At 32.9% G+C, this 14,300-nt stretch overlaps 1 protein-coding gene across 2 annotated transcripts in view; it reads right to left on the reverse strand.

Moving 5' to 3' along the window:
- The window catches only part of Sass6 (SAS-6 centriolar assembly protein), a 47,404-nt gene that overhangs the window by 19,667 nt on the left and 13,437 nt on the right, over positions 1 to 14,300 (reverse strand). For both annotated transcript variants that reach the window (XR_011708887.1, XM_027943113.2), the window contains exons 8-14: positions 12,345 to 12,536; positions 9,517 to 9,711; positions 9,324 to 9,413; positions 9,070 to 9,249; positions 8,559 to 8,640; positions 7,785 to 7,921; positions 5,179 to 5,307 (exon numbers count right to left, since the gene is read on the reverse strand). Coding sequence is in view for 1 of the 2 variants with exons in the window: in XM_027943113.2 (XP_027798914.1) it covers positions 5,179 to 5,307; positions 7,785 to 7,921; positions 8,559 to 8,640; positions 9,070 to 9,249; positions 9,324 to 9,413; positions 9,517 to 9,711; positions 12,345 to 12,536 (1,005 nt within the window). In the remaining variant the exon portion in view is untranslated. The remainder of the gene's footprint in view (positions 1 to 5,178; positions 5,308 to 7,784; positions 7,922 to 8,558; positions 8,641 to 9,069; positions 9,250 to 9,323; positions 9,414 to 9,516; positions 9,712 to 12,344; positions 12,537 to 14,300) is intronic.

Consider the following 14,300-nt stretch of genomic DNA (forward strand, 5'->3'; position numbering starts at 1 on the left):
CTTAGAAGTAGATGGTGATCCATAATGTGTGTGTTGGGGGGCGGGGGGGGGGACACAAGGGAAAAATGGAGGAGCTTTGATGAGGCAAAGGAGAAGGAGGGATGAGAAGGGGGCATGGGGGCAGGAAAGTTGGTGAAATGAGATGCACATAATTACCCTAGGTACATATATGACTGCACATAATGTGTAACGCTATATGGTATACAACCAGAGAAATGAAAAGTTGTAGTGTAATTGTGTACAATGAATCAAAATGCATTCTGTTATATATACCTAATTAAAATGAATAAATTAATTAAATAACGAAAGGAATGTTAAAGATCTATAACATAAGAGATCTTTGAGTATTGAAGAGAAAAGAAAATAAAAGCAAATGAAAACGCAGAGCTACATAAAAACTCTATACAAAGACTGTATAAGTGGAGGGGACAGAGCTTAGTGGTAGAGTACTTACCTAACATGAATTAGGTCCTAGGTTCAATCTCTAGTACAAGGGGGAAAAAAGGTCATATGGGTAACATATGTACAAGTAAACCAAGAAGACTTTTCTTCATTGGTTTAATTTCTTTGAAAGAAATTGAGCTGGGTGCTGTGGTGCATGCCTGTAATTCAAGTTACTCGGGAGGCTGAAGGAGCAGTGAAAGTTTGAGGCCAGCCTTGATATTCAATAAGACCCTGTCTCAAAATAAAAAATAAAAAGGGTGGGGGATGTCAGTCAGTGGTAATCACCCCCAGATTAAAGAAAAGAGAAAGCAAAAACAAAGTTGAGATTCACAACAAATGGAGAAGTAAAATTTTAGGACAACAGCATAAGCAGAAGGTTGGAAAAGAGAAAATGCAATTACTGTAAAGTTCTTGTTTTATATGGCAAATAGTATATTATTTAAAGGTAGATTATGGTAAGTTAAAAATGTATGTTGAAAACTAAGCAAACAGAAAGAAAATAAAACAAGGTCAACAGTAGATAGAAAATGAAAAAAAATAAAATGCAAATTGGAAAGAGGGCAGCAAAAGTAGGAAAGGGAGACAAGAAATATACAGGACATGTAGAAAACAAATAGCAACATGACAAGACATCATTATATAAAGTAAAATTTAAATTGTCTAAGAATCAGAATGGATAAAAATATAGGAGGCAATTATTGATTATCTAAAAGAAATCCAACTTAAATATAAAGACCCAAACTGGTAAAAGTACACAAAATGTTACTTCATCTAGATAATAACCTTTAGAAAGAGTACACTATTACTATCAAGGTAGATTCTTCTTTCCACTCTGAGTCATGAAAAAGAGACATCCTAAGGGTCAAGGACAGTGAGGAAAATCTCATTCTTTTCTGTTTTCTCTTGCCCCAGTCGGAAGCAAAAACAACGTAGGTAACGGAAACAGTAGCAGAGTCTGGGGAGACACCTGAAACTCTGAAGGAGGGGAAATCTGATCAAAGGTGTTGAGGTAGCTAGCATACACCTGTAATCCCAGCAACCTGGGAGGCTGAGGCAAGAGGATCACCAAGTTCAAAGCCAACCTCAGAACTTAGTGAGACCCTGTCTCAAAATTAAAACATAAAAAGGGCTAGGGATGTGGCTCAGTGGTTAAGTGCCTCTAGGTTCAATGTTCAATCCCCGTACCAAAATAAAAAGGTACTGTGGTTTCATGAGCTTAAAATAAATCCTCTTACTTTTTTTCTGCTTTTACTTTCAACTGCCTGGAATTAGACATAGATACAAATGCAGAAATGAATGACAGAGGTCAGTCATAGAAACTTAGAGAGACCCTGTCTCAAAATAAAAAATGGAAAAGAAAGGGGATATAGCTCGGTGGTAAAGCACTCCTAGGTTCAATCCCCAGGAAAGACAAGAAAAAGAAAAGCAAGAAGAAAAATGAAAAGGGGAGCCACAGACCAAGAGAAAATACTTACAAATAATACACCTGATAAAGAACATGTGTCCAGAATATATAAAGAAGGTGTAACTAAATAAAAAGGCAAACACGCTTGTTTAAAAATGGATAGGAGATTCTAAAGAAATTTCTCCAAAATAGTTACTCAAATCAAATGAACACATGAAAGGATATTCAATTTCATTAACTTTTAGGCAAATAAAAATTAAAGTCACAATGATATATTTCTATGCAACTACTAGAATGACTAAAATTAAACAACTGAGCATACCAAATATGGGAAGGATACAAAAAAAATCCTGAACTCTCAGATTGTTGGTAGTAAGAGTAAAATCACTTTGGAAAAGTTTGGTAGCTTCTTAAAAATCAAACATACAGGGGCTGGCGTCGTGGCTTAGTGGCAGAGCACTTGCTTTGCTCATGTGAGGCACTGGGTTTGATCCTCAGGACCATATAAAAATAAATAAACAAACAACAACAAAAAAAACTTCACATACCATAAGCCATGCCATTGCTAGGTTTTTCTTTCTTTCTTTTTTTTTTTAAAGAGAGAGAGAGAGAGAGAATTTTTTAATGTTTATTTTTTTAGTTTTCGGCGGACACAACATCTTTGTTTGTATGTGGTGCTGAGGATCAAACCCGGGCCGCATGCATGCATGCCAGGCGAGAGCACTACCGCTTGAGCCACATCCCCAGCCCCCTGGGTTTTTATTTCTAACAAACATAAAAGACTATAAACAAGTGTTCATGGCAGCTTCATTTATAATCCCAAAACTGAAAACACCACAAACATCCATCCATCAACTGATGAATGGATAAACTGTGGTATATCCATATCAAGGAATACCACCTGGCAATTAAACAAAATGAAGTACATTCATAAACTCTGAAACCTGGATGACTCTCAAACATATTACACTAATTGAAAGAGACACTAAAAACAAAATACAAAAAAACAAAAACCCTACAAATTATAAGATTCTATTCACATGGGGAAAAAAAGGCAATTTTTTAGAAATAGAAAGCATATTAGTAGATGCCCAGAGCTGGGGGTGAAAGTGTGGATTAATTGCAAACAGACCCAAAGTAACCCTCTAGGATAATGTCAATGTTCTAAAACAGTACTGAATTGTTTCACAATTCTATAAACAGACTTACATTACTGAACTGTATCTTACATGAGAAACCTACATGGTATGTAAACTATACCTTTAAAAAAGCTTTTTTAAAAATGAAGCATATGAAGAAAATAAACAGACAAACCAAAAATTGGGAAATAGTTAATACATAAAAGCAAGAACAGACTAGTTTCCAGAATATGTAAAGACTACCTACAAAGTCAATTTATAAATGTTAAACATCCCAAGTGGAAAATGAACAAAAGAAATGAACCAGAATTTTATAGAGTAGGAAACAACCCATAAACATGTAAAAACAACTTCCTCACTTTAATAATCAGGGAAATGTTAATATCACAATAAGATTTTATTTGTTACCATAGAGGCAAATATGCTTTCAACCCAGTTACTTCTAAGAATCAATCCTACAAATCTGTTTGTGCAAGGCCACAAATACATATGTACAAAGACAGTACTGGAGAGTAATATATGAATATATAGACTGAAACAGCAGCTCAGGAGGCTGAGGCAGGAGGATCATGAGTTCAAAGACAGTATCAGCAACTTAGTGAGGTCATAAGCAACTCAGTGAGACCGTGTATCTACATAAAACACACACAAAAAAAAGGTTGGGGATGTGGCTCAACATCCAACTAGGCAACTGTCTATTTTCATTTGAAAATATTTTCCTGGAAAGTTGTTTAAAATTTTAAAAAATAAAATAAAAGTCAACTGTGAACTCAATCATAATTCTCAAGTACAAATAATCCCAAGATGCAACCACACTTGAATACACTGATATTTATTATAGAAACAGCAGTATTCCTTAGAATACACATATCTACATATCTAATTCACCTTAAAAAGCAATGCAAGAAGAGCCAATTATCTAAATACATAATAGTAGTCTAAGCATAAAAACTCAGGTTTAATTCCTATTTCATAGAGAATTCTTAATAGCTCCAAATGATAACCAATAAAGCTATGGCTAAGAAGACATAAAAGCCTAAACAACAGTCAACTTTTTAGAGCAACCCAGGTAATTTGATAGAATCTATAATATCAGTTTGAATATTCTAAACGTATTTTTTTTATACTGGGAATTGAGTCCAGAGCCTTACAAATGCTAGGCAAGCACTGAGCTGTATCTCCAACCCTTTTTAATTTTATTTTGACATAGTCTCATCAAGTTGTCCAGGCTGTTCTACAACTTGCAATCCCCCTGCATTAGCCTCTAGAGTAGTTGGGATTATAGGTGTGTACTACCTCTCTGGGCTCGACTCCTAAGTTCTATAAAATATTCCTGTCATATATGATTTAGGAAAAAAATTAATTTGGACCTGAAGTTAGAAATGAAAATAAAATAAGTGACTAATCTGGTCAGATTAAATTATTATGAAAATAAAATAAAATAATATATATGAAAACAATATATAAATCTAAGACATTAGTTTATCATGTCGTATGACATCCTAAAACAAAGATAAAGAACTACTCAAGTTGGCAGAAAAAAGCTTTAGCAAATAAATAAAGGGTTGGAAGGATTGCTCATCATATACTATTTGAGATAATTTTGCTAGACTACAGAATTTGCTATAAGCCTGCCCTATGAACTCTTAAATTCTAGCAATAGAATCCAGAAATCTTACCACATCCAACATACCAGTAGTATGAGGTCAATAATCCTACTTAGGCTTATAAATTTAAGTAGAAAAATGAATAAAAATAGATAGATTGAGTAGGTAGTAAGTTTCAGCAGAATTTAACAGATTGATGTAATTTAAAGAGCCAAATTACAGTGGGTTCAAAAAATATACAATGCATTCCTAAGTACATGTATGAAGACACAAATGGTGTGACTCTACTTTGTGTACAACCAGAGGTATAAAAAATTGTGCTCTATATGTGTAATATGAATTGAAATGCATTCTGCTGTCATATATAACAAATTAAAATTAAAAAATAAAAAAACCCATATATATATATTTCTGGTAATAATACATATTAGTTATTTAGTAATATATTCATCTAATACATTACTTAATTCGCAAATAACCAAACAGTAAGTGAACTTTTAAAAAGGTGAAAGAATTATATGCAAATAAGTTCCTGTATTTTTGTAAAAAAAAAAAAAACTAAAGTATTAGTTAATTTGGCTACCTTTGGTCCTGAAACTGGGTGGATGGTATTTTTGGTAGATAACAGATGAGGAAAAGTATTCTGGAATGCAAATGCAGAGGAGACAGGATAAGGAATCCCACAGCTTGGGTAAGTCAGCCTACTATCAACCTAAAAATAAAAACAAGAAAATGATTAAAGATAACAAATAATTCCAAATAGTTTCTCTTATCCAGGAGGCATTATTGTCTGCTAATTAATAGTTAAGAGTACTGTCTTGGGCTGGGGTTGTAGCTCAGTTGGTAGAGCGTTTGCCTTACATGTGTGAGGCACTGGGTTCAATCCTTAGCACCACATAAAAACAAATAAATAAAATAAAGGTATGTCTGTCTACAACTAAAAAAATATTAAAAAAAAAAAAAAGAGTGCTATCTCTGAGGCCAATTTTTTCATGACACCATAAAACTCTGCTTCAAACTAAATTAAAACAAAAATCCTACTGGCCAGGCACAGTTGCACATGCCTAAAAATCTCAGCAACTGGAAAGACTAAGTTAGGAGGATTGCACGTTTGGGGCCAGCCTCAGCAACTTAGTGAGACCCTCAGCAACTTAATGGACCATCTGGGGATATAGCCCAGTGGTAAAGCGTCCCTGAGTTAAATACCCAGTATCCCCATCATTAAATCCCCACCCCCATCATTCCCCCACAAAAAATAAACCACTGAACTGAACTATCTTGGATCACTCCAGGTTTCCTGACATGGAAGGTATTAAGAAGGACAGTGAGTCATAAATCAATAGCCCCAATCAGGGATAAAATAATAATTTGCTTCCAAACTGAGTAAAAACAAGATTAATATCCTTAAGTAGGGTTAACTGAGGCAATTACTTACCTTCCATTAATCTTCTATATGGTAGCATCACCATTAAACAACAGACACGAGAAAAAAGCTAATTTTTTAAAAGGTCACTTGAAACACAAATCTTGAGAAGCAACTGTGTAGCTCTGTGGGAGAGCATTAACTTAGCATGCTTGAGGCCCTGGGTTCAATTCCATGCAACACACAATAAAAATACTAATCAAAAAGCAACTGTGTACACCATTGGCTGTACAACATAAACATCCTTCTCACAGTTATTTATCTTCAGTCATTCAGGTTAAGCCTATGAAATTTTTTCAAGTTTGTAATTCAGGTCCAGGTACTTCCTTATGCGCCATTTCCCAATTTAACAGCAATCCTTTTTCTGTTTTAGACGCTAAGTACAATTTATCAGAGTAGATTAAAAATTCAAATAGGTGCCAGGTACAGTGGTAGACGCTTGTAATCCCAGCAGCTTGGGAGGCTGAGTCACGAGGATTGGGAAAAAGCCAGCCTCAGCAAAAGCGAGACACTAAACAACCCTGTCCCTAAATAAAATACAAAATAGGGCTGCGGTTGTGGCTCAGTGGTACCAAAAAATAATAATAATAAATAAAATTCAAATGCTTATTTGAATTTTATGTTTTATGTTTTCTGCCAATGCCCTCCAGTCAGAGAGCACCAGAAAAACACCCAAAGGTATAAAAACTATATTTATAAATTAACTCCTTGAAACGAAGGAAACTGCAGACCTTTAGAAACCATAGGGAGTTTTAGTAACAGTGTGCTAAAAAGGATTTATTTATTGGATCCAGGCACATTGGACAATTTAAGTGAAAGTTTAGGAAAGTGGAAATTTGCTATGGATTCAATGCTATTAGGAAGTAAGGAAAAATGTATGACTGGATACCTAAATAAATCCCACCTAATAAAGGAGGGGGAATGCGTGATGGCTAAAGCTATAACTGGTTCAAAAAGTAACAGTCATTCATGTTAGCCAGGACTCAACGATGCTTGACCATCTTTGTGGTTTAGCAATGTAGATATTTTAATCTATGTAGACATGATTTACAAAGTATTCTCATTTTGTCTTGATTCATTATGTGTATAGAGTGACCTTGTCTGATGTTGATATTCTGTGAAATTGTGTTCAACAGGAGAGCCTAAGGATTACTTATGAGTATTAGGCAAGTTTCTAGTAGCACCAAGACCTAGCCACATGATAATACTGAGACACCTTTTGTATATAAAGAGCTGCTTTTCTTATTCTCCCCTCTTATTCCTTGCCCAGAAAAAGCAAATGACCCAATTCTGGAAACTAGAAAGCTTATATCGCAAGAGTTTATTCTAGCCTCTAGAGCTGATAACAGAACCTTCTTTTCTCATCCCTGCCCCCACTTTTTTCTTTTGCAGCTAGAATTCAGTTGAGTTTTTTTTCATTGTAGTTGCACACTTGAGCCCAAACCCTGAATTTTTTTCTTCTTAAAGTCATCTAAATGTTTTGAGGGTGTGTCCATGTATACATGTTTTAAAGTTTTTAGCATATCTGGCATTACTTTGGTACGTTCAAAAATGATTGCTATACCCAGTGAAATCTTACAAAGAAGTGTGCCCTTGAAATACAGCCTCTTTGTTAAGAGCAAGTATGCCTATGTCCCACTTCCAAGGGCAGCTTATGCTGTTCTTCAAGTAGGACTTCAGACTGTACTAGTACCAGTATCTTAAGTCACAGAGACTTCCTAACAAACTGGGAATACTTCTGTTCAGGAAAGTCACTAATACCTTACCACATTCAGGTTAGGAGAAATTCCACTTCTGATTGTGTTGTTGCTGGAATGTGCAGGAGGAGTGGTAGAAGGTCCCAACACATCTTGCTTTCTTACTAGCTGATTTTCATTTAGTTCTTTATTTAACCATGTGATTACTTAGAAAACAAAAAGGTAAAAAAACTTTTGACAGTTTTTAGTTTTCTAATCATTTTAAATGTTTAAATACTTTAAGCTTTTTAAGTTTTTACAATTGACATCACAGTTGAACAACACTGGTTCATCTAAACTTTTACAATCAGATTCTTATTTTATTCTCTTACTCTAAGAAGCACATATTTCTGCTCCTCTATATTAAGAGGTTTTGCTTCTAAAATGGTATCTTACAGTTTTATTAAAGTTCACAATTTTATGTATGATATCCGGTTCTACCAACTGAGAAAATGCTAATGAAAAAAAAATCTTATAATTCAAATAATTCATGTTACCACTATTAGGTTAACAGCAATTTTTAAAAAAAAAGTAGTGAGGAATCTAAACAATAAATTACAGGCAATATTTTCAACACCATTAGTTTTGGGTCACTGACACATAATACAGTTTTTGTTTTAACAATAATTGTTTTATAGGTACCAGATAATATAATTTACTACAGCAAAGACATAAGCTTTATTTAAAGTAGAAATTTTCATATAAAGCAAAATCTGAATTTACCTATATTTTAATAAATTCAAATAAAATTTCTAGCTTAAGAATAAAACAAAACTCATTTACATAAAAATATAATATACTTACACTTTTCATTATTTTTTAGAAGCTGTTTGCTTTCCTCAAGTTTTTGAACTGTAGCCTCTAATTGTTCTTGTAATTTGCATACCTGAAACGTCAATCCTCATAGTAAGTCAAACAAAATAAAGGTTAAAATAAAAATTGAAGAAACTATTACTAAACTAAGTGATTACTACTAATACTATTAAATGAGAATAAAGGAATTAGCTCAACTATGTGATCAAATATTTAGGTGTATGTGTGTATATACATAAACTCACACACATAATGACAACTACCCATATATTCTGATCATAAGTGAGCAATTAAGATATCTGAGTTATGATAACTAACTTTTCAAACTGAAATAGGTTATTAACATCTGTTGAATGTAGATGTGTTTTTATGTTTAAGAAAAATAAATGAAATAAGGCCAAAGCCCATTCTCTACTATAACAAAACAGAAATTTTAAAAATAGTATCCGAAGAAGTTTACTATACTTTGTAAACAAAATAGTAACAAAAAAATATTAATTACCTCTTGCTCCTTAACTCGAAGAGACTGTCCAACATCTTGTAGTTCCTTTTGTTCCTTTTGTAATTTTTCCTCCTTCTCAGCCAAGAGTTTTTCTTGCTGAACAGTAACTGTATTCTTCAGTTTCAATTTGCCCATTAGGGTTTTCAAATCCCCCTGTAACTTCTTGATAATTTCATTTGCCTGTAAAAGAGCTCCATATGTAAATCTCTACAATCCAATAAACTATCAACATTCTATTATTTTTTAAAACAAACCTTCAGAAGTTCTGCTGATAATGATTTTATTGTAGTTTCAAGTTTTCCCAGTTGTACCTGATTCTTCTCACTACTTTCTTCTAAAGCCACCTGATTTTTTTTTAAAGACATGAATAATTAGGGCATTTATGTTTCTTGATAAAGCATCACTCTAAATGTGCTCATCAATTTCTTTAGAAAAAAATTTAAAGACCTTTTGTTCCTGGATTGTATCAAATGCTTCTTTTGTTCTTAAAACAAGTTGATCTTTATCCTTGATTTCTTGTTCTAAAACTGCCACTTTTGTTTGTAGCTGATTAATATGCTTTTCTTTCTCATGGCATTCAGCATCTAATGTAGAATTCTCTCTTTGCAAAGAGAGGACTTCTTGCTTAGTTCGTTGCAGCTCCTTAGGGTAGAAAAACAGAAATTACACATTATGACAAAAAGGAAACTGGCTAGTCTGGTAATAATTATGTTTTAATTAAGACATTGAAAATATCAAAAATGTACTTAATAATTTTAAAATTCTAATAGATATTTTCTTTAAAAGACATAAAAATCTCCAATGGTATGTATGAATTATATGATTATAATAAAATACATGAGTAATTCTATAATATCAAAGTAAAAAAAAATCCCAATTTATAAATAAATTACTACAACTTTTAAAAACATTTAACAAGAGTATTGTGATATCTTCCCAACTCATTTTAAAAGTAGCCACAGGTGACAGCTATGAGTTAGTATTTTTCTCTGTTGCTTATGGTGCTTTTTCCCCCCCTCCTCAAAAAAACAAAAAAAGCTCATACTGCTCAGTAGTTTTTCTGGTGCCAGGGATTGAACCCAGGGCTTCATGGATGTAAGGCAAGCGCTCTACTATCCAGTCACATCCCCTACTCAGTTTTATGATCTACCTTCTCCCCATATTACAAATATCTTTTCACCTCAATAAATAATGTTTCTGGACTTTCTGTTTGTTCACACTCTAAAACAAAAATAGGCAAATGATAATCATTAGAAATAGATTTTTTTAAAAATCTACAGGCCACTTCTCAATCAGCTAATATCAACCCGATTGTAGCTAGTACACAAAAATCTACTATGTAGTAGTCTTAGTTACAGTTTCTAACAAAAATTTTAAAGACTTTTTGTGTGTGTGTGTGTGTGTGATGCTGTGGATAGAGCACAGGTCTTTGCACATGCCAGGCAAGCACTCTACCGCTGGGCTACACCCCCAGTCCTAAAAGATAATTTTATAGTATTATACTATGATGGTTTTAGGAGCACAAACTTTGACATCAAATCAATTTGAACTCAAACTGGGGCTTCCCTATAGTGTGATCTTGGGAATAACTTAACCACCCTAAGTCTCCATTTTCTCATTTATAAAACAGAAATTATAAACAAATGCTTCATAAATTATTTCATTTAATCTTCACAAGAATCCTTATATAAACTGCCTAACATTGACTGGCACAAAGTAGATACTCAGATAGTAGTAATTATTAGTTAAGGGTATTAATATCTAAAAATGTAATTTTAAATAATTAGGTAACTGAATACTCAGAGATTAAAAAAAAAAGTTCCCAAGCCTCATAATTTGTAAGCATTTTGCAAATCTTGGAAGAAATACTTTGTTTGGATCATATTTAAAAAAACAACATAATGAAGACTATTAATATACTATCCAGTTTCAGGACTGAGATAGAAAAAATTATATAGCATTATAATGAAGCAATTAGACTCCCAGTGCACCGTGCATGAAGTATGAAATGTTTTACTAACTAGCATAAAAGGTCGAAGGGTGTAGGTGAAAATAATTGGACATCTATTGTCAAGGCAGAACTCTTATGAGGATCTGAACATAAAATCAGTAAATCTTTAGAGCTTCTTGGCATAACTGACTACTGAAATTAAGTCTGGTTCTCTTTGCTGTTAAATACAATAAACTAAAGATATCTACAAGCCAGGGGCTAGAGATATAGCTCAGTTGGTAGAGTGCTTGCCTTGCATGCACAAGGCCCTGGGTTCAATCCCCAGCACCATATTAAAAAGAAAGAAAGAAAAAGAAATAAGAGGTATCAAAAATATCTACAAGCCAAGCATAGTAGTGTATACCTCAAGCCCTAGCTATTTGGGAAGCTGAGGCCAAAGGATCATTTGAGATAAGACGCTGAAGACCAGCCTGGGAAACATAGTGAGAACCTATCTCAAAAACAACAACAACAAAAAAAAAAAAAAACCCAAAAAACAACTACATATACTTTCTGATAACTCACGTGATAATAATGTATAATAATGCTAGGTAAGAAACTATCTTCCTTAGGTAAGTTACTTAACCCCTCTGTAACTTATAAAACAGGGATAATAACAGCACCAAAAGAATTTTAAGAATTGAGTGAAGGTACACAAAGCACTCAAGTAGTAACCATCACATATTAAATACTTGGTAAACATTAGCTATTATTACCTTTACCATTATCACTACTATTACAGAACACTAAGCCTCATATAATTGTCTGATATATTATGTAGGCTGAAGGAAAGAATTAGCCCTGTCACACTGAATACCCCATGAGATAAAGACACTACTATTAAAAATATACTGAAAAATTGGGGCCGGGGCTGTGGCTCAGTGGTAGAGCACTTGCCTAGCATATATGAAGCACTGGGTTCGATCCCTGGCACCACATAAAAATAAACACAAATAAAATAAAGGTATTTTGTCCATCAACAACTAAAAAAATCTTTTTTAAAAAATATATACTGAAAAATCAGAAAGATGTGCCAAAGAACTAATCCTCTAGTTCCTAACTAAAGATATCCAAGCCTACCTCAATTCTGTCTGAGTTAGCTCTTTTTATCAAATTTCAGTCATTTTGCATTTATCTGAAATGATTATCCTAACACCATAAAAGATCTTTGTGGTACATCCAGAGAACCCCATCCACATAAGTAATATAAGTAACCAAATTAAAATAAAGTGACCAAATTAAAACACTCTTTTAAATTAGGATGCAGGGGTAGAAGCCAACATACCTCTTCAACACCAGAAAGTTTTGCTTTAAGTTCTCTAATATTGGAGTCTCCTTTATATTTCCTTTCAGTTAGGTCTTTATTAAGTGCCTCTAACTCTGACAATCTGTTCTGTAGCTGGTGGATATTTCGTTGATGGAGAATTTCTAAATCTTTTTTCTGTTGTTCATGCTGCTGTTGATATTGAACATGTACCTATTATTGAATAAAAATAAATGAAAAAAAATCACAAATATATGCAAAGATTTGAAGAAAAATAACCCCAATTTCTTCTTTAAAGTTATTAGGTTTCCTGTTTTTAAAAAGGTCTATTTTCAATTATGGTTTTCCAGAAGGAGAAAGTACACCAATAAAAGCAAATCTACCATTGTGATCTTGTTCATAATTTCTGCTTCTCTTAAACTCACATGTTTGGAAGTAATGATCATTAAGTTAAGGGAAGAATGATATATGATTAAGTAAAAAAAGAAAACAAAAAAAATGTACATCTAGTATGAACATATTTGCACTAAAGAAAAACTATTGCTTAAAGCACCACAGTATTGTTTCAGTTCTTAACAATCAGTATATATACATACATATATATATATATATATATATATATATATATATATATATATATGTTTTATAATGGAAAAATATCTGTAACTGTAAAAATGGCCAGTTTTAATCACTGGTCCAATCTCATAGTCAGTAGTTATATTTTATCAACTATAAAATGTGAACATAGTTGTAATGATGCAATCTCTGATGCCTGTTCCAATCATACCACACTATCTATTAATGAACACTATCAAATTCAAAAATCTTTTTAAAAAGAAAGCATATTTTTTTGATTTTGAAAGATATATACATTCTTAAAGGCACAATGGGTATTACAGATAACATATAATCCTATACAAGGAGTCACTCTTAAATATTTTGGAATATTCCTTTCTTGTCATTTATATATTCATATTAACATCCCACATTTATGCACAATACACATATTCAAATTTATGAAACAAAATCAAGATATGTACACAATTTAACCATGTTTTTTATTCCTGTACAATTTACATGTTCTCCCTTTGTAAATATTTCATGCCATGGCTACTGATAATTCACCTAACCCCTGCTCCAATATAGACATTTTAGTTTCCAGTTTTTCACAATTAGAAGTAAAACTGTATTAATCATAGATCTGAAATCCAAAATCAAAATTAGTTTCTCATAATCAAATTACAGATTGGAGAATATAAACAACAACAACAAAAAAAACCTAATAAAGTTACAAGACTGGCCAGGTGTGGAGGCTCACGAATGTAATCCCCGAGATGCAGGAGGTTAGCAAGTTCAAGGGTAGCCTCAGCAATTTGGCAAGGTCCTAAGCAACTTAGTAACACCTGTCTCAAAAAAATAAAAAGGGCTGAAGATGGAGCTCACTGGTAAAGCACCCATGGGTTCAATCTCGAGTACCAAAATAAAAATAAAAATATTAAAAAATAACATTCCAGAAAACTTGTTCCCATTCAAATTCTTATCAGTAGTGTAGGAGAACTCCTCTTTCATAAAATATTCTGAGACTCTTACAATTACTACTTTAAGGAGTCCCTCATTTTTGGAGAGAAAGGGCAAATGACATAAAAACCAGAAAGGAGCCCATATAAAAATGAAAATACCATCATGTAAAATACTGAACAAGTAATCATGAAGAAAAAACTAGAATAAGCCTATGAAGACATTAAAGACAATCAATAGAGGACAAGTGCAGTACAAATAATGATTTTATTGCAGTCCTTTTCTAAAGAAAGAAAAAGAATGAGTGATAGGATTACAAGTATATATATGTTTACTTCTGAATCATTTGAACTTTTTAGAAAAAAAAAAATAAGAAAAATCATTTCCATTCTGGAAGATTAATCTTTGGCAGGATAGCTTCAGGAAAATAATAAAACCCAATGAAAAAGGGATAATTTG

The sequence above is a fragment of the Marmota flaviventris genome, chromosome 10, assembly GCF_047511675.1.
Source record: "Marmota flaviventris isolate mMarFla1 chromosome 10, mMarFla1.hap1, whole genome shotgun sequence".
Lineage (NCBI taxonomy): Eukaryota > Metazoa > Chordata > Mammalia > Rodentia > Sciuridae > Marmota > Marmota flaviventris.